General features: G+C 32.4%; 4 protein-coding genes and 1 non-coding gene across 6 annotated transcripts; 2 read left to right on the forward strand and 3 right to left on the reverse strand.

The window, feature by feature from the left end:
* Positions 1 to 997: 997 nt before the first annotated feature.
* On the reverse strand, positions 998 to 2865 carry LOC107481789 (7-deoxyloganetin glucosyltransferase-like). The gene is made up of 2 exons (XM_016102104.3): positions 2248 to 2865; positions 998 to 2174 (listed from the first exon to the last, which is right to left on the reverse strand). The coding sequence occupies exons 1-2, from the start codon at positions 2753 to 2755 to the stop codon at positions 1219 to 1221; spliced, it is 1464 nt and encodes a 487-aa protein (XP_015957590.1). The 5' UTR covers positions 2756 to 2865; the 3' UTR covers positions 998 to 1218.
* Positions 2866 to 7931: 5066 nt separating this feature from the next.
* LOC107481595 (metacaspase-3-like) lies at positions 7932 to 11570 on the forward strand. The gene is made up of 5 exons (XM_016101865.3): positions 7932 to 9357; positions 9597 to 9927; positions 10799 to 10916; positions 11115 to 11297; positions 11383 to 11570. The coding sequence occupies exons 1-5, from the start codon at positions 8808 to 8810 to the stop codon at positions 11440 to 11442; spliced, it is 1242 nt and encodes a 413-aa protein (XP_015957351.1). The 5' UTR covers positions 7932 to 8807; the 3' UTR covers positions 11443 to 11570.
* A 2313-nt stretch (positions 11571 to 13883) lies between these two features.
* Positions 13884 to 13985, forward strand: LOC127746158 (U6 spliceosomal RNA). Its single transcript, XR_008007777.1, has one exon. It is a non-coding gene; the product is annotated as a U6 spliceosomal RNA (small nuclear RNA).
* Positions 13986 to 14001: 16 nt separating this feature from the next.
* LOC107481784 (outer envelope protein 64, mitochondrial) lies at positions 14002 to 18784 on the reverse strand. Its single transcript, XM_016102095.3, has 13 exons — positions 18331 to 18784; positions 17863 to 18015; positions 17642 to 17766; positions 17324 to 17449; positions 16756 to 16938; positions 16516 to 16657; positions 16015 to 16183; positions 15569 to 15703; positions 15259 to 15459; positions 15035 to 15162; positions 14905 to 14956; positions 14448 to 14517; positions 14002 to 14338 (listed from the first exon to the last, which is right to left on the reverse strand). The coding sequence occupies exons 1-13, from the start codon at positions 18573 to 18575 to the stop codon at positions 14256 to 14258; spliced, it is 1812 nt and encodes a 603-aa protein (XP_015957581.1). The 5' UTR covers positions 18576 to 18784; the 3' UTR covers positions 14002 to 14255.
* Positions 18785 to 20059: 1275 nt separating this feature from the next.
* Positions 20060 to 24554, reverse strand: LOC107481783 (probable protein phosphatase 2C 9). 2 transcript variants are annotated; one of them, XM_016102093.3, is made up of 6 exons: positions 24269 to 24551; positions 23971 to 24066; positions 22497 to 22736; positions 21940 to 22216; positions 21099 to 21253; positions 20060 to 20565 (listed from the first exon to the last, which is right to left on the reverse strand). In XM_016102093.3, the coding sequence occupies exons 2-6, from the start codon at positions 24004 to 24006 to the stop codon at positions 20425 to 20427; spliced, it is 849 nt and encodes a 282-aa protein (XP_015957579.1). In that variant the 5' UTR covers positions 24007 to 24066; positions 24269 to 24551; the 3' UTR covers positions 20060 to 20424. The 2 variants fall into 2 exon arrangements, with proteins under 2 accessions (XP_015957579.1, XP_015957580.1); XM_016102094.3 differs by having other exon boundaries at positions 20421 to 20565; positions 21160 to 21253; positions 24269 to 24554.
* Positions 24555 to 24957: the final 403 nt, after the last annotated feature.

A 24957-nucleotide genomic window follows, 5' to 3' on the forward strand; every position in this document is an offset into this window, starting at 1 on the left:
TCTACCTCTTAAAGAGTCACACTAAATTCTAACCTTAATAGTTGAAAAAGAATTTCTAGTGTAATAGGTGGGAGTGAATTATGTATGAAAAAAATAATGTTATACTCTGGTTTTTTCGTTAAAAGCATAGTTATTAAAATTGGATTGGACCGATCAATTCGATAGAAAAATCAGTAAATTAGTAATCTGATCGATTCAATTCGTATTTAAGATTGGATATGCAGCTGATTCGGTCAATGGTGGTCAAATTCGTTGATTCTGCTACTGTTGAAGGTTTGAAGCGGACATGTGGAACTCCTCGGTGGTTCGGCGACACACGAGTACATGGTGGACCCGCGCAGATCAACAACAATCCTAAATACGAACTGATCGGTTTTCAATGGATTTGACCATCGTTGACCGGATCAATTGCAAATCCAGTCCTAAACACTAACCGAATTAGGAAATTAAAAGTAGCGTGTTTTTTCACTTTTTTGTGACTAAGTGTTGATTCCTATGATGCACGGACACGGGACATGCCGACACAGAAGATATGTTAATACACAAATTTTCAAATTTTATAAGATACGCATATATATAAAATATAAAGTATTTTTTAGATAAATCGTAATGATATTTTGATATTTTATTGATATTAAAATATAAATTAAATTTTTTAATTATTTTTAATGTCTTATTTTAATTATATCCAGTATTTAAAATATTTGTTTGTTTTAATAAATAATAATATATACTATATCTAAATTTATTTTAAGAATATATGTTAAGAATAATACTAGATACGCTGACACGTGATGATATTTAGATGTATTCAGGCGTGTCCGAAAAATAATTTTTTATTTTTTATTAAGACTCGATTGGATACAACAGACACACGTATCGAACAAGTATCAATGAGTGTCGTGTCCGAAATGTGTCCGACACACAGACATGACAATTCAGCGAAGTGTCTATACTTTTTATAAACGATTCACATTCCTTAGTAAGGAAAAAACTCTTGTTTTTTGCTTTTTATTTTTTATTTTGGAAGGGTTCAGGGCTGTGATCTGTCTTATAAGTCATAACTTCTATTTGAAGAAGAATTGAACTGACACATATCATGCAAATAAAATAGCAGCCCTAATTTTGAGTGAATATAACAGCAACAACATCAACAAGGAAAACTTAAACAACTACAACTAAGAAACTTGATCTTGGCCCTTTTTCATACAAAATGAGTTATTGGCCTTTCAATTGCAAAAGCAAGCTGCTGTAGTTATTGTAAGAGGAACCACCAATTGATGTGGCTGCTTCAGCCTTGTGCTTCCACTCCATGGCCTTGTCCCTCATTTCTTTCCCTCTTTGCCCCTCCATGAGTTCCCTCACAAGCCCCTCAACCTGCTCTCTCTTAACATCACACTCAATCTCCATCCCAATCCCCCATTTCTTGCATGCATAGAAGCTGTTTGTTTGTTGTTCTGCAAAGAAAGGCCAACATGCCATTGGAACTCCCTCACATATGCTCTCCAATGTTGAGTTCCACCCACAATGTGTTAGAAATCCGCCAATTGATGCATGACACAGAACTTTCTCTTGTTGGCACCACCCCAATACCAATCCCCTCTCACATCTTTCAATCACATTCACATATTCATCACTTAATTTCCCATCACCATTATTATTATTATTATTATCATGCACAAGATTAGGCCTTATGACCCACAAGAAATGGTACTTGCTATTAACCAAACCCCAAGCAAATTCACTTAGTTGCTTTGGTGTCATAATCACTAAGCTACCAAAGTTCACATACACAACAGAACCTCTGTCTCTTTTATCCAACCATTTCAAGCATTTGCTGTCTTCCTTCCACAGATTCAGATCAACTGACTCCAATTGAGTATTTGAGTTTGAGAGCTGTTTGTATAGCATTGATAATGGACCAATGGAGTAGACATTGGAGTATTTGGCTCTGATGGCATCCAAAACCTCTGATTCCAAGTCTTCAAAGGTGTTAAGGATAACCCCTTTGGCATGCATAGCAGTGTTCACTTTTACTATGTTGTAATTGAACATTACGTCAGAAGGATTAGTAGTCCTAAGAAATGTGGGAAGGTCTTTTAGTCTTGCTCCTTTCATTGCTGGAATCCAATCAACTTCAGTATCAAGATATCCATCAAGCAGATTCTTCTCATCTGAAAAGAATATTCTATTAAAAAATTGTATGATACAAATAAAAACTTGTCAAAATATAATACAAGAGAGTACCTTTCAATGGGAAATAACCTCTTTTCCGAATCTCTTCAAAGTTAATGTATCCCAGCATGCCACAGGCACTAGGAGTGAAAAACACAAAGTGAGGGATGTGGAACTCTTGAGCAACTTTCAAAGTGAACCACATAGCACCATCAGAAACTATGCAAGTAACAGGAGGCACATCATCATGGTTTGGAGAAACAAGGCTTGCAATGAGTTTTCTGAAAGAAAACAAGCCTTCAACAGGAATTGTTGTGCACAGTTGTGGGAGGTCAAGTATCCCTCTTTGGTTTCCCTCAGGCAAACCATCAGATATGGTGTCAAACCTGAAATTTTGGAGACCCTTTAGAGAGGTTAGGCCTCTTGATTTGAGCAAGCGGTCAAAGTTGAATTGTGTGTGGACAAAGGTGACATAGAAGCCACTGAGGTGAAGGAGTTTTGCTAGCTTTAGCATTGGGTTTATGTGGCCTTGTGCTGGAATAGGAACACAAACCACATGAGGCCTAATTGCTGCATCCATTTCCACTCAAAGTTGAGTTATGACTTCAATTTGAGTGGATCATACAACATGATAAGTGTTGCTTTCTTGTGCTTCATTTTTATAGGAGAGTACTTTTTCTTTTTATTTACATCCTCTAAAATTTGAATTTCATTTTAGAGAATAAAGTGTGATCTCTCACTATTTATTTCATATGTAGAACCAAGAATAAATAGTGAAATTCAAACTTTAGAGAATCCAAATTCTTTTTTTTTTTCTTCTTCAAAATTTAATGATAATGTCAAAACCGGGTCATAGGATTTACAAATGCAGCACAAATAATTCTGATTTTATATACTTCAATAGCCGCCATTGAAATGGATTTAAAGAATAAACTTTTAAAATGGTCTTCGAAAAATTTTGTAATGAACCGATAAATTAATTATTATTGTTACAATCTCGTCCAATTTGTATATTGTTTTGTGTCATGGTTTGTCTTTATTTTCACTTTTCATTTAGATCATGTAGGGGTAAGCTAAGGTTGATGGTTTGTTTCTGGAATATTCATTACGGCAGTTTTTGTCCATTCTTAATCTTTACAATAAACAATTTTTATTAATTTTGATAAATATTGGATTTTTACAGTAATTCATTATTTTCAAGTTCATATTTGCTTAAATTCTTTTATTCTTTATATGAATTTATTATGTATTTTTTATTTTTTTCATATATTATAAAAATTAATATATGAATATAAATGATTTACGTCTAGATTTTAAATGTAATAATATAATAATTATCCGATTTAAAAAACAAGTTAATTTTATAACAAAGCTTATTATGCATGGCTAATTAAGATTTATATATAAAAACAAAAACAAAAGATTAATCCTATATGGAGCTCATAAAAAATCTATATTGTACTACCTTTTATTAAATATATGAATTTAATTTTGATGTATTATTAATATAAAATAGTTTTATAAGTATATTTAATTATATAATATTACATTAATAAAAATAATTATTTTTTATTATATTAATGACATAAATGATCATTTAAAAAGATAAATGTAATTACATAATTCTATAAAATATTTTATACTATCAACATATCAAAATTAAATTCTAAATATATTAGTCTTTAATAGAATAAAATAATGTTTGATACTAAATATTTATAAATTGGATAATGTTAGGTAACCAATAATTTTTTTGAATAACATTAACAACCACCAATCAAATCAAAATATATTACATCTCCAAATTATTCACCTAAATCTTAATATTAGAATAACCATCCACATACCTAGTAAAATAAACATCTAATATATCCATTGTTCACATTTTTATTATCTACCTATACTTTTTTTATAAATTACAAGTTAACCTTTATTCTTTGAAAATATTATTTGAACAGAAAAAATTAAATTATTTGAGATTTTAAAAAGTAGTCAATTAATTTGTCAATTTTATTTAATTAAAGGCATATATATTCAATGACAATTACTTTTAAAATTATTGTAAGGGGTTTAGGATTTAATAATTTAATTCAATGCTGCTAGGAACTAATTAATAACATTAATTGTCATTAATTAGCGGTTATTTAATTTATTTTAAAAGATACAAAATTAATGATAATTAATTGCTTCTTATTCTAATTTACCTTTTATCATTTATTATGCAAACATTAATTCCTCTTTTCAAAAAAAATTTTCGAAACTCCAAAAATAAAAAATACCAAAACATAAGATAAAGAATCATCCAAATTCTAAAAAAACATACAAAACATAGGAAAAAGAATCATCCAAAACTAATAAAAAGAATCATCCGAAATGTAGAAAAAACATAAAAAATTAGTTAAAAAAATCATCCAAAACTAAATAGGAGGAGAAGAAGAAGAGCCACAGGGTGGCCGGCGACGACATCTTGGACGGCGTTGCATGGACAGTAGGGGGGACTCACGGTGGCGTGTTGGACGGCAGATGAGGTGGCGGAGAAAGATACTACGTCGACCAGTGATGGTTTATCAAACAAACAGACAATTGGTTTATCAAAGTTTGCGTGGTTCGTCTATGAAAAACATTAACACCCACAATTGAAGAAGAGTTTCTTTATTTAGAAATGATTATATTAGATGAAAAGGTATAAAACAAGCATATTTATTGTATTTTTAAATTGAACATTTTCCAACACCATTTTGAATTTGCAATACTTGAGACATTGTCTGACATAGTGGATTAAAGAAAAATATTAACAGATATTTTCACTTTATACTATTTTAATTATTCTTATTAAAAATAACTTATTTAATAAAAAAATTATACACATTTTTTCTTTTTATTGTAGATGTCATTGGAAAACTGCATACACGTCAAGAGATTAAAGAGAAAGAAAATCATACAAATTCAACACATATTCAGAAGAAGAATATACTTACAAAGATGAAATAAACTACACAATAAAAAGTGCATACAACTCAACAATTCATAAAGAATATGCCTTCACAAGAATCTAAGACAAAAAAAAAGGACGACTAGCGCCACATAAGGAGACTAAATTCATCGACCAAAACAAATACAAAAATCAAGCCACCAAATAAAAATGTCATTTTATACAACTCTAACATTCAAATCTTTGGTACTATAAATTATTTTAAACAAAACACTTTTTAAATTTAACTTTAGTTTACACATATTTAATTTAATTCTATAAAACATAAACTTTTTAATATTTATTATATACTATCATTAATTTATCGCCTATGCATATTGCACGAATCACATTGTAGTTAACATAATATCATTACATACAACTGATACTTTCCGTGATGGGTCTAGTTAAGGTTTTATACCAAAATAACAATGCACCAACATCAATTCATTCCAAATCGGATCTAAAAAATTTTAACAATGTAGTAAAATATACATAATATAATAATTTTTGTAATTATGTTATATTATTATAAAATATAATTAGTCTTTGAATTATTTAATTAATAAATTAAAATAATAAAATAATAATTTAAAGCTTTTTTAGTTCCAAAAATATAAATTGAAATTTTTTTATTATTTTTAACTTTTTTTTTATACAAAATCGTTCCTAAAATTTAAAATCAAATTTTAAAATCGTCATTTTTACTTAAATCTTAAAATTTTGGACCAAATTACCTATAATAAAAAAATTATAAAATAAAAAAAAAAAGAGAATGAGAGTATTTTTGGTCTTGCGAATGGGGAAGAAAAAAAGAAGGGGAAAGGGAAGAAGAAGAGGAAGCTGTCCACGATCCATCTCTATCTCCGCTTTTATCGCAAAAATTTTAAAACCAAGTCAAACTTTAGGGACAATTTTAAAACCAAATTAAATCTTATGGACCATTTTGTATGAAAAAAATATTGGGAACGAAAAAAATTTTCGGCATATACATTAGGGATCAAAATCGTATTTAACCCTAATTTAAAATAACAACAAATAATTTAAAATTTATTCTCTCGAATTTTATATTTTCAAAAATTAAATAATTTTTTTATTGTCAATACAATTAAATATCTCTTTTCATATATGTTACTAAATATTTATTTAAAAATTTATCTCCCATATAATTATGAAGCAAATTTTTTATGATGTTTATAGTAGAGATAGTTCTTTCACCTGATGCAGTTACTACGAGCAAAATTAAAACTAACTTAAAAAAATACTAATAAATAAACAATATTTTTTCGAATCTCAACTAGTTTTTGAAAAATAAACACCAATTCTTTTTAAATTTAAAAATTGATCATCAAAATACACATTTAATATGAAGTCTTAAGTAAAAAGTTAAATAAAAAAAATTAATAGATAAAATAGAACATTAGTCAAAAGTTAGGGACTTTAAAAGTTGGGATAATTAGAGTAATTGTAAAGCTATAATTTATTTTAATTTCTAATTTTTTATGTTTTTATTAATTTTTTTTAATTTGGGATTAATTAACACAATAAATTTATATATTAGTAGAGTTAAATTTAATAAAATAATTTTTATAATAATTTAATATAATGGGGTCAATATTAATAATATAATGGGAAAAAAACTTCTTTACTAAGAATTATTCAAAAAAATTTAAAATTCCACTAGGGACATTTGTGCCCACTCCCTTGTGAATGAATCCGTCCTGATTCCAAATCACCACTCATTTATTTCAAGATTTTTAGCAGAAAGAAATATAGGTAGTGACGGCTTCAGAATTTAAGTGATATGGGCCAGATATAAATATAAGAATTAAAATAATTTATAAAAATTGTTAAAAAGAAAGTAGTAGTTGAGACAACAATTTAATAGTTTTTTTTTATATATTTCATTTGAGGTTAGAATTATATATATTTGACACTCAATTCATCCCCCTTAGTAGTTTTGTTCATTGGGCTTGCATGAGAACCACAAATTAAGCATCAGTCCATTGATAATTGGACAACTCAAAACCAATCAACCCATCATTTTTGTAACAAAAATTAAGATAAGAGGATTGTTAAGTAAAGAAGTAAGATATTTGTTAATTTTCATGTATGGGTTTTTTAATGATATTTTTACATAAATATGTTAAAAATGATAGTGACATCATTAAAATTTAAAATAGAAATAACGTATCCATTTTGTAATATATACTTACGGTGAAAATTCAGATGAAGTCAACTTCACGTGAAGTTGATATCTGAGAGCCGTTAGATAAAAATTTAGTCAAATCAGTCAAATCATCTAACGGTTTTCAGGTATCAATTTCACGTGAAGTCAGTTTCTACGTATACGTATTCATGAGTTAAGAAAATCATACTTATACAAAACAATAAAATTTTGGTTCTTAGATCTGTTGTATAATAATTTTGTCTATTTGATTGGAAAACTACTTGCATATTGCATATCATGCATGCCCCTTCTACAAAGAGAGTTGAGTTGCATGCCTAGAAAAACTCAAAACAAACCATAATAACTGTGAAAGCAGCTCGTGATTCTGTAATGTGTTGGAAAGTGAAAAATGAGTACCCGTGAAAAGTGAACAGCGAACAGTTTTGACATGCAACTCACTCATCATAAAGAGTGGCTTCATGCCTTCATCAATCATTGGTGTTAATTTCCAACTCATGATAGAGATAAACACTACCACAGTCACTGCTTTGTAACGTTAAACAAAGCCTGTCATATTTTGTTTTGGCTTCAAACTTTGGTTGTCTTAATGAAAAGACTAATTGAGGGAAGGAATCTACTAGAGAGATGCCAGCTTTTCATATTTTGAGAGGATGCAAAACGTGATTTTATAAAATTTGCTGTAATTTAGTCTCAGTTTTTTTAATGTTTGCCATTTTCAGCTCAAAAGATTTTTATTTTTCCTCCCCCTCAATCATAGTTAGGCACTTTATATTCTTGAATCCAATAAATCAGGCCAAGTTGGAAGCCAGACTGTAATAAATTTTAATTTTTTTTTTAGGAGAAAGAGAAATTGTAGGTTTGTAACCCATTTTGAGAAGCAAAAGAAATTAAAGTCAAGAGCATCTGGTTCCAATATGCCTGCTTTAGTTGTGAGAATAAGGAATAGAAAGAAGCATATATATTTATATCTTTACCAAGATGCTAATCAGATACGCCATTCAGTACAACACATATTTCTAGTTTCTCACTGTCTTAACTCTTAAATTAAAGTGGTTGATCAATAATTATTATTCACTGGTGTGGGGTTCCCCTTATAACACAGAATTGACTAACCTTCAAATGGGACCCTGTCAAAAGTTAGCATTTGGATTCTACATTTTGTGTGTCTTTCTTTAATCATCAAAACACGCTATTTGGGTGCCACACTTTCTAGTTTTTGAATAGACAATGCAATGGACCACAATTTTCAGGCATTGGAAAAGTGTACTTCACGTTAATGTAAATGAAATGCATGCAAAAAGGTGATAGATATATTGTAGCCTAATCTGAAATTGCGTTTACCGTTCATTCTATTTAGAGCTATAGATTTCTTAATCCAACACTCTGCATTCATCATGTATATATATGTTGGTGATTCCTGCATAATTGGCATATAGCAGAAACTAATTATAATTATAAGTACTGCAAAAAATGGAAGCTTCACTTAAGAACAAAAGATACAAAAAGATTATTGTTTCATCCCCCACAAACACTACTATTCAACGTTGCTATGCTTGCAAAAATGTTTGTAATAGTTCTCAGCCTAGTGCAGAAGCAAGGTTCTTTTGCAGATGGTGTAAATCTGAGTGTGTAAGTGTAGTTACTTCAAGAACAACTCCATACCTATGTTCTACATGCCACAATGTTAGTATTCCAACTCTGGGACAAGAGAAATCCAGGGAAGTGTGTGGAATATGCAGCCAAGTGAAGAAAATTGGAACAAAATTTTTCAAACATGGTTATCCGGATAATCGAAACAAAATTGGAACTTTGCTAAGCAGAGAAGCACCATCTTCAATGGCTTTATCTTCCTCCTCATCATCCTTCCCAGGCAGACATAGCAAGCGTGCGGTTCTCTGTGGAGTTTCTTACACAAAAATGAAATTCAAGCTCAAGGGAACTGTTAATGATGCTAACAACATGAGGGAGTTGCTGATTAAGAATTTCAAGTTTCCAAATGAGTGCATAAGAGTCCTCACAGGTATCTCACAAACTTTTATCTGGCTACTATAACTAGCATGTAAAAATTATTCTCTGCTTTCTGTTCATTTCCATGTGACATATTCCTTTTCAACTTTGGAATACTAAGAGTTGCACCAATGCTAAGGGATTGAGATGGTGATTAATTCAACCAACAATAGTGACTTCTTATGCACTGCAAATGTTACCATGTCTTTAAGACCATGTTATTGAAATTGAATGAACTAAAATGAAATGCAGAACAAGAGAAGAATGCTGATTTAATACCAACAAAACATAACATCATGGAGTCCTTAAGGTGGCTTGTGAAGGACTGCCAGGCAGGAGACTCCTTGGTCTTTTACTTCTCGGGGCACGGCCTGCAACAACCGGATTTCAAAGAAGATGAGATTGATGGATTTGATGAAGCTCTCTGTCCGGTTGATTTTATCAAAGAAGGAATGATCATTGACAATGATATAAATTCTACCATTGTTTGGCCTCTCAAGAGTGGTGTCACACTCCATGCCATTGTTGATGCCTGTCACAGTGGAACCATTCTTGATCTTCTCTATGTTTATAATCTTGAAAGGTAACTACTACATTTTGCGGTTTCTCTTATTTCATTTGATCTATTGTATGCTTATAATCATGATTTATAAAAATTTAAGTACAAGTTTAAATTTGTTCGTTTGGAATCGAGACTCTTCTACTGCATTTATTTATTTTTTAAAATCTTTTTTCTTCCATTCCATTATTCTTTAAGTCCCACAGATTTGATCCTGTAGAATCTAACCTATTTTCTCATTGAGCGAAAGGTATAAAATAAATCAGATTGATTTTTCGATCAAAAGTATTGTGTGAAATCTTCAATTTTTTCTTTCCTCTTTTTCTATCCCTATCTGTAAGTATAACTTTTGAATCAATAGAAAACATTTTCTTTTATATCTGTATGAATAGATATTATTACATTTCAATTCCTTTCCGATACCTCCCAAGCAAAATTGACTAAAGGAATGGGTCATAATTATTATGGAGAACCCGCATAGCCAAACGATCTTTTATATATTTTTTTTCACTAGTTATTCTAGGTACTATTGCATGTAAGTAGATTTAGCAGTTTTAGAATCATAATGATTGGGAAACCCATAGATCCATTTTTAACTCCTTTGAAAATATTGCTGGAATGATATTTTTTTCCTGCATTTTAAATATTTTATATAGTACCCAATAAATTATTAGGCGTTCTTTTAATGGTTTCGGTACCCACGAGATTATTAACAGTATCTTTTTTAGAGAATGTTAATAAATTCTAAAACCCATTTTATGGTCCTTGTTTAGTAACTAGCAAATATATTAAGATAGAAAATACAAAAATGCTAAGATAATTAAAAATAATTATTGCATTTGAGCATTTCAATCTCATCATAGCCCTTGTAAAAGTTTCTGTTGCATGCTTGAAGGAACATTTGGGAGGATAACAAGCCACCATCAAAGGAACCTATCAGAAAACATACAAGTGGGGGAGTGGCAATTTGTCTTAGTGCATGTGAAGATAGCCAATCAGCTAATGATAGCACAGTAAGCAATATTAAATTACAATAATGCTAAGGAGACAAAAAAAAAAGTTCAAATTTACCTTATCTAGCATTCATCAATTCCAGCAACAATTAATAAATGTTAAATAAGACAAATTCGGACTGTTTTCAACTCTTTTTTTTGTTACCAAATATTTAAGATACTCGTTCACACTCTTGTGGGTTTTGGCAACCTACATAGGTCTTTGGTGGAAAAGGAATGAACGGTGTTCTTACTTATCTTCTCACAAAGGCAATAAGGGAACACCCTCAAATAACTTATGGGGCATTACTAGACAAGTTACAGATTGAAATTAAAAAGATTAATAGAAGTAGATGCCGTAGCAGCATCTTGCAACGTATCTTCCATCGTAAAATTGTACAGGTTTGATTTCAACTAATATTTACCCCTTTAGTTTCTTAACAGTTTATGATATAGTTTTTGTGATGAGACTAAATATACTTTGCAGGATCCCCTTCTCTCATCATCAGAGAAATTTGATGTTTCTACAAAAATATTCGCATTGTGAGCATGTAAGAGGATCTGAATTGCTTGTTTATTGCATATTCTTTGATTAATGTGGATCAGCATCTATATCTAATTTGAAGCTTTGCACCAACAACTACGGTGTAGTGTAAAGTCCAAGTTTTTATTATGTTCGGTTCTAATAAATGATTGAAATGTTATCAATGAATGAATGAATATTTTCGCTTTTCTAAGTATCGCTTAGTTAATTAGTAGTGTCGTGTAACCAATTTGGATTGATCAAGTGGTCAGTTCATTTGTTCTCTTAAATAAGTGACTGTTCAAATTCAGCTTTGACATGCAGCAATCTATTGCATAGCAACAACAGACCTTTAAATGAAGCTCAAATTCGCATCGGATTAATCTTTGACCTGTTAGTTATTGAATACTGTGGGCAACCAAAAAAAAGGTTTAGTAGTGTTGTGTACCTCTTCTTTCAAATCTGATTGAAGAAGCAGTTGGTTGCCACCAGCGAGAAGATGGAGGGCTTGGCGGTGGATCGGAGGAGTCTCCGTCGTACCCATTTCGCGCCAAATTTAGGTGTGTATAACGGTACACAAGCATTAAATAAGAACAAAAAAAAAGGAAAAACAAAAATTCTTGGTTATTTTTCTTTTAAACATTTTAGTAATTAAAAGGTTAAACACACTGTGATTTCAAGTGTTCAACCTTGAAAAGTGTTTGGTTAAAACACAAACTATACGTATACTATTTGTCTAAAAATTAGATGTGTCAAAATTTTATTTATAGAAAAATTATAGATATAAATATTAATATATTCAAAAGTGATCAATTTTACATAAAACATTTTTAATAAAATCGTAATATAGTTACGCATTATTTTTAAAATATTATTTTTAATTAACTAAATTATTAAAAATTTAAAATAATAAAACAATTTTTTAAAGACACGATTAGAATTAGATTTTTTAAAACAATTTTTTAAAGACACGATAAGAAAAGGTCGAAACATTTAATTATTTTGATGGACCACAAGTCAACTGCATCTCATCATTAAGCGGCAAATTTTAACCCTCCACTTTTCTATATTTTATATGAATAGTTGATATTTAAAAATATGAATTTTGTTAACATATGTTATAAGAAAATATTTTACGGACAAATTTTAATAATACTAGAGAAAAATATTTTACTAATTATTGAAACGATTTTTTTTTTGTTTTCAATATATTAAGAGAAAAACTCTGCATACAAGTCATTAGGACTTGTATACTTTATAAGTTAACTAACGAATAAACCCCAAAAACGCACTGCAAGGTCTACGTTCTTCTTCTTCTTCCTCTTCCTCTTCTTCTTCTTCTTTTCTTTCGTTTCTTGCCTTCTCTTTCTCCTTCTTCTTCTTGCTGCACGTTCTTCTTCCTCTTTCTGTTCTTCTTCTTCATTTATGTGCTTTTCTTTCTGTTTTCTTTTTCTGTTTTCTTTCTTCGTTATTATCGATTTTCATTTTTTTTGACATCAAGTTCTGAAATCGTTTTTGAAAAAGAAGAAGGAGCAGAAGATGGGGAGGAGAGAGAGAAAGAGTTCTGAAATATGCATAAGGTGTACTTCAACGAATTTTGGGTGTATTTCTTAAATCCTTTGGGTGTATTTCTATAATTGTTTGGGTGAATTCCTGTAACCGTTTAGTTGTATTTCTGTAATCGTTGGGGTGTATTTCTGTAATCGTTTGGGTGTATTTCTGAAGTTCCATTATCTTCAAATTTGGCAAGAAAATTGTTTTCATAAAGGAAGAAGAAGAGTCGTTCATAATGCATGGTGAGTAGCGCGCTTTGGAAACAGGACTCTTGAATGTGGAAGTGTGTAATGCGTTAATTAAGTGTAATGCGTGTATTTTATTGGACTTGTAAGACTTGTAAACCAAAAAGACTTGTATGTGTAGCAGGTCTCATATATTAAATACACCAAAAAGATAACTAAATTCTAAAATTATAACCAGGTTAATCATATCTTTCTAAAGAGCGTTGCACTTTTCACTTTAGGTAAAGTGAAAAGTTAATTCCCTGTGAGAATTTATTACGACCTAACTAATGTTGAACCACTTAATTAGTTGGTTAATCCATTAGAGATTGTTAGGAATATAAATAAGAGTATTGGATCATTGTATTGCGTACGAAAAAAAATTAATGAATTGGTGAATTCTTTAAAATTCTTTGGAAATTGGAAACTCCTCGCAAACAGAATTGCAACAGAATTATTGAGTTTGTTTGGGAAGAGTTTAACATGATTTTTTTTTTTAACAAAAGAACTGAATATTATCCCAAAACAAATAAGTCCACCTTTCACTGAAATGTGACGAGAACGTTTCTAATGTCCAATATTAGGTCTCACAGGTCTTCACTGAAATCAGCATGCTTTGCACATTTGGAACCTGGGATTTTAGACCCTCGACAAATTGGTTATCTAATCACAAAAATGTTTAGTGATGTCCCTTCGGGGACAACCGATAAAATTGGAACGATACAAAGAATATTAGCATGGCCCCTACGCAAGGACGACGCGCGAGAAAAAAATGTTTGGTGAGGGATTAGGACAGGACATGTGATACAATAAGAACAAAGTGCTCTGTACCCGCCATAAGGCAAACTTGTACACACACTAATCTGGCATTATTGGCATTCACCAAATAAGAGTTCTAACAAAGATATACACAAACATGTAGAAACCAAAAATGCAGCACCTCATCATCATCAACAGAGGCTCATCTTTCTTTAACTCCTAGAAAAAGGAGACAATCAATCACAATTTATACAAATTCTGAAATTCTCTCGATCATCTAGGTAGAAACAACACCAATGATCAAGCCATCGATTTTCTGACTCTTCTCTCACCCTTACTAGCATCCTTGTTCTGTGGTTCAAGAACTTGCGCATGCTTGAAATCTGCATTTCATCACAAAAATGGCAAAGGAAAATGGAACAGCATTATTAAGAATATAAACAAAGTTTGGACTATCTTCAAAAATATTTAAGTAAATAAATTAATACTCACCTTCAAGGGCCTCCTTATAGCGTAGTAGTGATTCTCTAGCAGCTCCACGTCTTAGATACGCCTTCACATTCTGCAGAAAACATAAAATGAGCCACACTTGACAAAACGGATACTTTTTATTAATACAGAGCCCAACAGAAGTGCATTAACAAGAAAAAGAATACAAGCAATTTCATAATCTCAGATCCCAGGAAACTATCGGAATATGGAAATGAACACTATGATCATTATCAAGAAAAAGAATACAAGCAATGAAATCAGGTCCATTTTAAACTTCTCTGGCAATTGCAAAAGACAGATGTGCATTAGGTAACAGGATGTTATCGGCAGTTCTCAACATATTAGAGGGTACCGTAACACTTCAAATAGGTTATCAAAGTTTAGAAACCAATTACAAATCAGATATTAGAAGACAAGATTTGTAAAAAATTCCACTGTTACATGCTTATCTTCTCACCTTCTTATCAATCAAAATTGCATTATTGCAGTCTTCTTCTGCTTGCTGAAAACTGCATAATTTCATGGGAAACCGTTTAAATAGAGAAATTGGACAAAATACCAATTAACAAATAGGAGAAACCTCATACCATGCTAACTTTAAGTAAGCAGCCGCTCGGTTACAGTAGTAAGTTGCATTCATGCCATTCAGTTTGATAGCCTCAGTGTAGTAATTGAGTGCCTTATTCCACTGGCTTCCTTTAAAGGCTGCATTTCCCTGAAGAATATGCCTTTTATCAGCTTATATCATATTATCCACCTTGCACATATAATGCAAGCTGCTGCTCTTAAAAAGTAGCAAGATAGAACAAACCTTCTCCTTTAGAAGCTCAGAAGTTTCAATGTTGCCATTGGTATCTGGTAATGGCAAAGAATAGGAGGCAACACTAACTTGCTCTTGAAGAGTTGAATACATATCCAAGACCGTATCAAGCAGAAATTTATCAGCCCCATGGAATGAGATGAATGAAACAGAAACACAACCACCATTATGAGAACCTAATGGAACTGTAACCTGCAACAAACAGTATAAAAGTTAGCAAGCAGCTCAAGCAAGGTTTCAGAACAAACGAAACTGAGAAAAGGAACAAGATCACCTCTAGCACCTAAAGATAGTAAATTACCTGACAGCATCCAGACACGCTAGCAATGCTCGACAATGCAAAAGTTCTGTCATGAAACTCAGGAGACAACCCTTTCTTTGTATTAAGCTTTAATGGACCGTCTGCTACAGAAGGAATAACGAGTATTCCATCATCCTGAGGGACGACTAACCAAAATCAGGATGTGTTTAATTGGATGGGATGGAAAGTAGACTTGCCAAAATCTTTTGGTCATTTCATTGTAAAAATCAGAGATCTAAGTAATTTTAGCATAAATAATGAAATTCCATGACAAGTCATGCCACTTATTCAAAATATTAAATAACAAGAACAGCTTACTACATTATTTTATTTTCTGTCTCCTATGATAGAATTAAGATTAACATCACTAAAATCTTCAATATTGATAACACTAACTAGAGAGCACAATGGATATAAATAAAGAATAACTACAGATGTTATAGTACCTTGAGTAGACTTTGAAATGCAGCTCGCATCTCAGTCCGGACTTTATACAAGGTTTTTATATTATCATGAGTAGTATTAATAGCAGCAATAACACGATCGAAAACATCACGGCCTAATTTGGGTTTGATGGATTTGACCCAATCTTCATGATTGGTTTTAAATTCGTATCTGAAATCAGATGAAAAAACACATTTCTAGAATAAATACATGCCATAATATTATTTGTTTCTTATAGACAGAATACAAAACAATATAAGCATATAAATAAATAAGACATGATTTACACACCACAAAACATTCTGCAGTTAAGAAAGAAGTAACCATTCGTTGCAAAGGATGGTTCTTTGAAACTTAAGTTAAAAAATGTTTGAGAAAAATATCCCAGGCAAAGGCTTAACAAACAAAAAATTTTTTCTAATATCAAAATGAAGAATAGATAACCATATGGTACAACATTGTCTACTACAATAAACCAAATCATAAAGCATATAATAGAATACCCTTGTAATGAAAGCATAACTGAAGAAAGAGCTTTCAATATAGATGCTCCATTTTCTTGGTCTGTTGATGCTGGATGAAGCTTTAGGCTGGGCACTTTAGAAGCAATGTACGGACAAAGATTCATATGCTTTGGAACTTGATCTGCAAAACCAAAATGATCAAACACTGTAATTTATAACAGACACTTTCTTTTGGGAGACTGGTTTCACCAATTAGCCATCACAGGTAAAGAAACTTACACCCAGACATATTCTCAATAGCTTTACCAACAACATATACTGTTTTCTGTGTAGGGATTTTAGATAACTGAAAGAGATCATCAGCAAATATAATGCTTCTTGACCTTTTGGTCTCTGCAGAATTCAACTTAAGTAAAACATGTCCAACACGATGCAGGACAGACGGATCACGGGCAAACCATCCTGTAATGCAGTTATGCAATAAAGTAATCAACAAACCGAAGAAAAATGATTAACCTTTTTTGGAAAAAAAAAAAGGTTCCAAAAATGCTGATTCACCTCACTATGTAGTAATTTCTTATTAAGCTAATCATATATTCAACTGGGATGGAAGATCAAGACCTAGAGCATATATATTCAAATTTCAACTATAGAAGTTTACTACCAGCCATATTCTTTTTTAATGATAGTACTCATGTAAATTTATTTAGTATTAAAAACAGGCACCTAATTGCTCCAGTTTCTGTTCACAAAGTTAGTCACAAGGAAACGATGACTCAGAATCTTATTATTTAAATATATAACCAACTAAAAGCATCGCAATAATTGCATACAATTATGCACTTACCCACAGTGTCTAAGCTCTGTGCATTTGGAAGAACTCCAACAGTAGAAACAGTACCATGAGATGACCGGAAACCAAAAATACCACAGAATGATGCTGGAATTCTCACACATCCTGTAGTATCAGTACCTACAAAGATCCACTATTCTTTATTTCTTCTATGTTTACATATAGAGATAAGAAATAATCAAATAAAATCAAGCAAGTAGTTTTGAAGCTCAGAATTTATTATATCACAAGTGTCAAAGGTAATAAACAAACCAGTAGATTAGCAGTCTAGCAATTCAAGCAATTCAAGGTCCACTAATCACAAAAGCTTACCAATGGCAAAGTCAACAAGCTCAGTAGCAACTGCTACCGCTGAACCACTAGAAGACCCTCCCGGGATACAAGATGGCATTTGAGGATTCGTCGGAGTTCCATAATGGTTGTTCTCACCAGAAATCCTGACATAAAGAGTGTCTTAAGCAAAATCACATTTGAGCAGAACAAGTTTTTTCAGTTAGTACACAAAACTAAAGAACTTCTAACCGAGTCCCTACCCAATAGACAATTCATCCATAACGGTTTTGCCAACACAAGTAGCACCATTTTTTAACAGTGCAGTAACCACAACCGCAGTCTTTTCTGCCTCCTCATGTGTCCTCTTCCAGTCAGGATTCCCAAACCCCGTCACATAGCCCTTCACATCAAACCTTCGAACCAGAATAAATCTAATTAGACCCGATAAAAGTATCAACTCTAATCTCTAAGCAAACCTATTCCTTCAACCTAGACAAAGAAAACCAAAAAAGGTCCATTCCTTTATACAAACCATTAGAAAACCTGAACCAAAGCCAACATAAACATGAGCTGAAACAAACATGGCCTTCATAACAAATCAAATGTTATATACAGATACAGCAAACTGTAGCTATCAGGTAATTTTTCACATGAAAGGGGAACTAAAATAATATAAAGAAACACTCAAATTGAAGCAAAGCTAAAAACTATGATGTTTAGAGACGAACATGTCGCTGATGGCAAAAGTTAGAGAAGAAAGCATCTGTTTGGCAGCAGGAGGTGGAGGCTGAGGAAATGGTAGAAGCTCGAAACGCTCAACAAAAGCACCGAAGTCTTGTTTGTGTGTGTTCCGGCGCCGTCTTCTCCGGCGTGTCTCTGCCAGAACAACGATCCCGGCAACTCCCACTCCGACGACCAACCAGAGCTTGGGGTTGGAAGCATGCTCCTTGATCAGCTCCAACGATTTGGACATGATCGAAGATCAATCAATCAAGAGAGAGAGACTAATTCAGAAGCAGTGTCAACGAATTTGTGTGCGTGTTTGAGAGAGAGAGGGGTTTTGGAAGGGTTTTAGCGAAGCGAGAAAGGAGTGAAGAGAGGTTTGGTGGCGGGTGATACTGAATTAGCATATAGCATCGCGTAGCGTATTATTCTTGACACACAAAAAAAAGGTTAAGAATTTTCCTGAACGGCCATGATTTGCAAATGCAATCAAACTATTACATCATCATTTCTTCTTCTTTGTTTTGTTGGACAAACATTTTTAATTTTATTTCTTTAATTTAAAAGATTTATCCTTTGACCTTTATGATAAAAATAAAATTTTTACGCAAACAAAAATAGTTTAGTAAAATAATTAAATATACAGTTGCGACTTATTTTTGTAGACCGCGACTTGATTGTAATTAATTTTGTTGTATATACGTAATATAATTATATTTTGAGTAAATATATTTTTTGGTCTTTAACCATTTATTTAATAAATATTGCGTCTTCTAACAATTATAAAAACATAAATCAGTCCTTATCCACTTTTGTATTTGTTCAATTCAGCCCCTGGATTAATCGACAGCAGGTCAACGCTGAGGTGTTAGGCTACGTAACTTTATCTTTTTTGTAATAAGAACAAATCTCCCCAAAAGTTTCTCAACCATCTCCCTCCTCCACTTCATGGGAGGAGGAGAAGAGGGAAGAGAGGAGGAAGAAAGAGTTTCAGAGAAACGAGATGGTTGAAGAGTTAGGCATGTAGGTCTACGTGACTTTGTCTTTTTTGTAATAAGAACAAATCTCTCCAAAAGTCTCTCAACCATCTCCCTCCTCCACTTCATGGGAGGAGGAGAAGAGAGAAGAGAGGAGGAAGAAAGAGTTTCAGAGAAACAAGATGGTTGAAGAGTTCAAGGGGACAATTTGTCTCCTATTACAAATAAGACGTTACCTGACATCTGAGCGTTAACCTTTTGTTAACTAGTTCTAGGAATTAGATTAAACAAATATGAAAGTGGATGGAGACCAATTTGTATTTTTTATAATTTTTAAGGGACACAATATTCATTGAGTAAATGGTTAAAAATCGGACAAGACTTTTACTTTTATATTTTTTACTTATTTGTTTGTTTGAATTATTTTACTTTTATATATTTTTTTTTATCAAAAATAAAATAAAATTAATTTTTATAATTTATTTTAATTTATCACCAAATAAAATACAAAAATATTAATTTTTATATATTTATTTTTTATGTGTTATTTTTAATATTTTGTCTTCTCCTATTATCAGAACCAACCTTAGCCTATTATCCTAGGGTAGCAACTTTCTTGCATATAACCCTCCCAATAAAGTTGTTGTTAAGACTAGGATAATTGTTCTTTTGTCACAGCGAATAAAACCAAGTATCATACTTAAGCTTTCATTCATAATTAACATTTATAGCCTGTAGAAAGGGGATAAAAAGGGAATTGAAACAAATCTCAAACATTGGTATACTCACTTGAATTGCAGCTGAAGCAACTCAAGCTAGTGTCATTTGAAGTATATCATAAAACAAATGTCGAGGGTATAACTATGCTCATCTTCACACTGCTACTCCAGGTCATAAAGCATATTACAAAAGAAAAATTATGGTATGGAATCTACACAGCCAAGAAATCAAGAAATACTAAAAGGCACCACCTAAAATCCAATAACTTCAATTTTACATATCAAGAAGGGAAGGAGCAAAAGCTATTCTCCACAAAATACCAAAATGATATATATAAGTAGGTATGGAACTGCACCCCCATATTATGTACCCAAAACCCAAGTAGGTTTTTTTTTCCTTATTTCATCCCTTGAAACGAACTACAATGCATGAAATGTCATCTTTACTGTCTCTGTTCAATGCCTCGGTGGCTAGTTGTTGGGCTGCCCTTTGTGGATCCTTTATCCTTTTTGCAATATCTACAGCCTCTTGGTTTCCCATTACCTGGATTTAATGAAAAATTTTAAGTACAAACATAATTACTTGTGTTGTGGAAGGCCAATTTTCTTCCCATCACTTATCTTTATCCAATTCATTTTCATTCTGTATCATTTCAAAACCTCATCAAATTCGTCCAGATTGTGCAGCCAAAATTAAACATGCTCCAATCAGATGCCAAAGATCGGGTTCCTTTTCCGTGCAAGGTGCACTTTAGAAAGTAAAGTGCAATATTTGAATAAAAAGTGAGAAACCAAAATATGGATTACTACATGTAGCATGGTTGAATGTTTAAATGTTACACTCTATGCTCTAAAGTGCATCCTGCATGGCAAAGAGCCGGATACCACCACCATTGGTATTTCTATTGGAGTTAATGTGGAAGAAATTTGTTGAATTTTGGAAAGAAATGGAATGAGAATGAATGTATGATTGTGGGGAAAATAAAATAAAAAACCAAATGACAAATTTATGTGATTTTAGAAGTGCATTTTTGCCTTTTAAGAAATAAGGGAAACAAAAAGAGATTAATAGAAAACCTTCCATAGACCATCACTAGCAAGTATCAAAAGCTCAATATTTGGGTTAATATCGGCATACTGGATGTCAGGATCCGATCGCAGATGTGTTTTGAGGTTTCTGTCTCCAAATGCTCGCGAAACTGCAAGCTGCCCATTCACCCTTGCAACATCTCCTGATATGATCCACACACAAATAAATTACAACAAAAATGAATAAGACTCAAACATAAAGTAGTGACACTATTAGGATGCGAGTGTGCATTGCCAAATATTTGGTCTCTCCTCAACATGTAAACCTTGGAACAAAATTGAATTATCAAAATGAGAGGCATGTTGCACTGGCAGCACAATATGTCATAACACACTGGCATAGAAGCCAAGTTTAGAATTCCATTTGCTACATCACTTGTCAATACAATTCTAGATCACTATGACGGATGTTTTAGCATCCCCTATGCAATTCTTGAAATTGGATGGTCAAACTAAATAAAATAGGATGCACAATCCCTTCCATCAACATTCAGATTACTTAGAGTATTGGCCTCAAAATGTCAAACACATGTCAGATACATAATTGAGAAGATATTTCTAATTCCAAAAGACAGCAACTTATTGTTTCATTCAATTCATCCTTTCCATTTCTAATGAATGCATTGCATACAGTGAAATCAGAAATACTCCCCATATCACTCATTCATATCATAATTTTAATTTGAGAAGGCACAAGACATGAGTTACAATCTCCCCCACAAGAATATTGTAATACAAAAAAATGCAACTGAGATATCATAGAAAACACAAAAATCAGCACTGAATATCAGTAGCAACAAAGCATAGAAATCAGGGTTAGTTGAAGAACCTGGCATGTTTGAGACAAAGCCACCTCTGTTCTCAATGCTGCCCCGCTCAGTATTAGGTTCATGGTCAGTAGTCATCTGTACAGCCACCCCTCCCCTTGACAGAACTGCTCGTGAATCTCCAACATTGGCTACCCATAATTTCTGACTATTTATAAGAATTGCAGTCACAGCAGTTGACCCTCCTCGTCCCAAATCAGGACTGTGAGAAAGAATTGCTTGATCTGTTGTCTCATAAGCTTTAGAAATAGACATGAACGGATCTTCCCAAAAGTCCTTCTGGATAATCAATCATAAATAAAATTATGGGAAAAGGAATACGAAGAATCCACACAATATTCTTTTGACAGGAAAGGTATACTACTGGTTGCATCAAGACAGTCAACCAAAGTGGATTATCTTTTTACATGGTTGATATCTGTTGCCAAAAGAGTATGGAAGTTGGCCAGTTGGGAATAGAAATAAAATTTTCAACTTATAATACTTCATTCGACATAAAATAGAAAGTGATAACACAACAACGACGACGTTATATCTTCTGTTTGATCAAACAACTTACTTCATCCAAGATATTTGAAAAAAGATGCTTTTGTAAATATGCTGGTACGCTATCTCCCAAGTGTCCATCATATATAGCAAAAAGTCCCAGCTCTTGCCCCTTGAACTGGACAAATTTCGCTACATGATAGTCCTCCATCGGGTGGTTTGCTTTCCCTTTAACAAGGCTATAGCCATACTTGGTTGTAGACTGATGGCTCTTGCCCTTTCCAGAGTTACTTGAAGAATGCCCTCCAACCACCTAAAGATATGAAAGTTCAAATACAGTTAACAGAAGTGTTTACAGGTCTTTTTTAACATATTTCAAGTTTCAACAATATGTATATTAAAGAAAACAAAAATTTTACATCCATGATTACAACCGGGAGCACGAGTATAGATATGTCAAGCCACAACCATATTTAAATGGAGAAAAACAATCCATAGTCCCCACTCAAAGTTGGACCAAACCCCACTTAGCTTCAAAAAGTGATTGATTGCTTAGAGCATTTTATCTTGCATATCATTAGACGCAAATGCCAGTTCCATCTTTACAGTGAGGGATAACAACATTTCTGAATCAGTTCTCTCATTTTATGGATTATTCAGTTCAAGAAACCAACCATATTCTCTCTCATGATGCACTAGCTTTTCATGATCGATATTTTCGGACAGCAAGTTCATAAACTCTGACATGACCTGGCCTATCTGGTATGCCCGAATCTTGGAATGGTACAACATCTCCTCTCTTACTAGGATTTTCTGTACTAAACAAGAAATACCAAACCAACAGCAGGTGCTCAAATGTAACTATTATCTATGTCTTTGTATTTCCAAGTAGCTTTTGGTGAATATATAATAACGTGTAGCTATTACCTATGCCTTCAAGTTCCCTTGTTGCCTTGTACACAAATTGTGGCAAAAGATTAACTACCATAAAACATAGCTGGGCCTTTCTTGTGTTTGTTCAGGAAAATTTTCTTTTGAGAGCTTTCAAATTTCAATAACACAAAATACATGAAGCATTCTTCCGTTTCATCCACGCACACCTTAAAATCTATGATTTACATCCCTTTTCCATAAATTTGTACAATAAATCCATGATACTTAAAAGCCGGCAACTTGTCCATATAAAGCCACTACTCAGACTCCATCTAACAGCTTATGTATTGAAAAGAATTGGTTCTTGGTAGCCATAATCACAAACAATCAACAATAATCTATATGATCCAATTCTTTCACCAAATAAGCTCAGGAAGACAAAAATCAAGGAAGTTCCAAGTCCATTCCCTATACCACCAGAACTTAATCTTCAAATAGATAAATGATACATGATATATAACCAGATCATATGCCTCCTAGGCTCTTCCATATCCTACCAAATCCCTTAAAACTTTAAGCAATAATATAAGCATAGAGATTAATTATTCTTAAGATTAAAAGAAATTAAAGTAGAAAAGTAAAATTATGATAAGAAAGCGAGAAGAATTGCTTACCCCTCTAACAGAGCTGAAGCAACAGAGACTATCCATATAATTCAGCCCCACCTCACCTTTTCCTTCTATTATTCAACATCTAATTCTTCTGCCAGTCTTCAAACCACACAAATATACAAACAGCACAGAAAACCAAAGTCAAACAAACTCCACAACTCTGAATAAACAGGAATTAGCATCAAAAGTCACAACCACCCCACCCGGATCATTCAAAACATTTTTTTTAAAGGCGGGATTTTAATTTGCAACAGCAACACCAAGATAATCAACCGGTAATCCAAAAATTCACTTCACTTACCGAAAAAAATCTAAACTTTGTGCAACAAAAATAAGTTGAAAGATCTGAGGAGCAAGTGGGTCGTCTCTAATTCTACCGTCAACTTTGAGGGGGAGAGAGACAAAGAGAAACAAAGCCAAGAACTAAAATAATAAGAAAAGGGGGATGATGGGAGTTAGAATAGGGTAAGAGAGAGAGAGAGAGACGATGGTTTTAAGAAAGAGTGAGAAAGTAACCGTCTGGAATTTGGTATGTGTGAAGAGAAAGAAGAAGTGTTCGGTGTTTGCAAGCAGCAAATAGGGGAAGTGGGGATAATACATACGTAGGTTGCCCTTATTGACTTTTTTTCTCTTCTCTCTGTGCGTGTTGATTTGTTTTTTTATTGCTGACACTGTTTGTTTGATTATTACAGCTGATTTTGAGGTTTCACTCAATTCTTTTCCGTAAAACTGAAACCTTGTCATTGCTTTTGGTTGGGTTTCTCACCCCCCCGGCCGTGTGGATCTTACCGTGGGCTCCACTCAAAAGTCGGCCGATTTTCTCTTATCAAATTAACTTCAATTTATTATTCAAAAAATTCAAGTCGATTTCAAGTTGATAATTGAAAATTTTTAAATATAAATTTAATTAAATTATTTAATAATTTTTATTTATCAATTTTATCTAAAATCAACTGCATTTGAATTTTTTTTTAATCAGTTTAATATTAA

This window comes from Arachis duranensis, chromosome 3, assembly GCF_000817695.3.
Source record: "Arachis duranensis cultivar V14167 chromosome 3, aradu.V14167.gnm2.J7QH, whole genome shotgun sequence".
Taxonomy (NCBI): Eukaryota; Viridiplantae; Streptophyta; class Magnoliopsida; order Fabales; family Fabaceae; genus Arachis; species Arachis duranensis.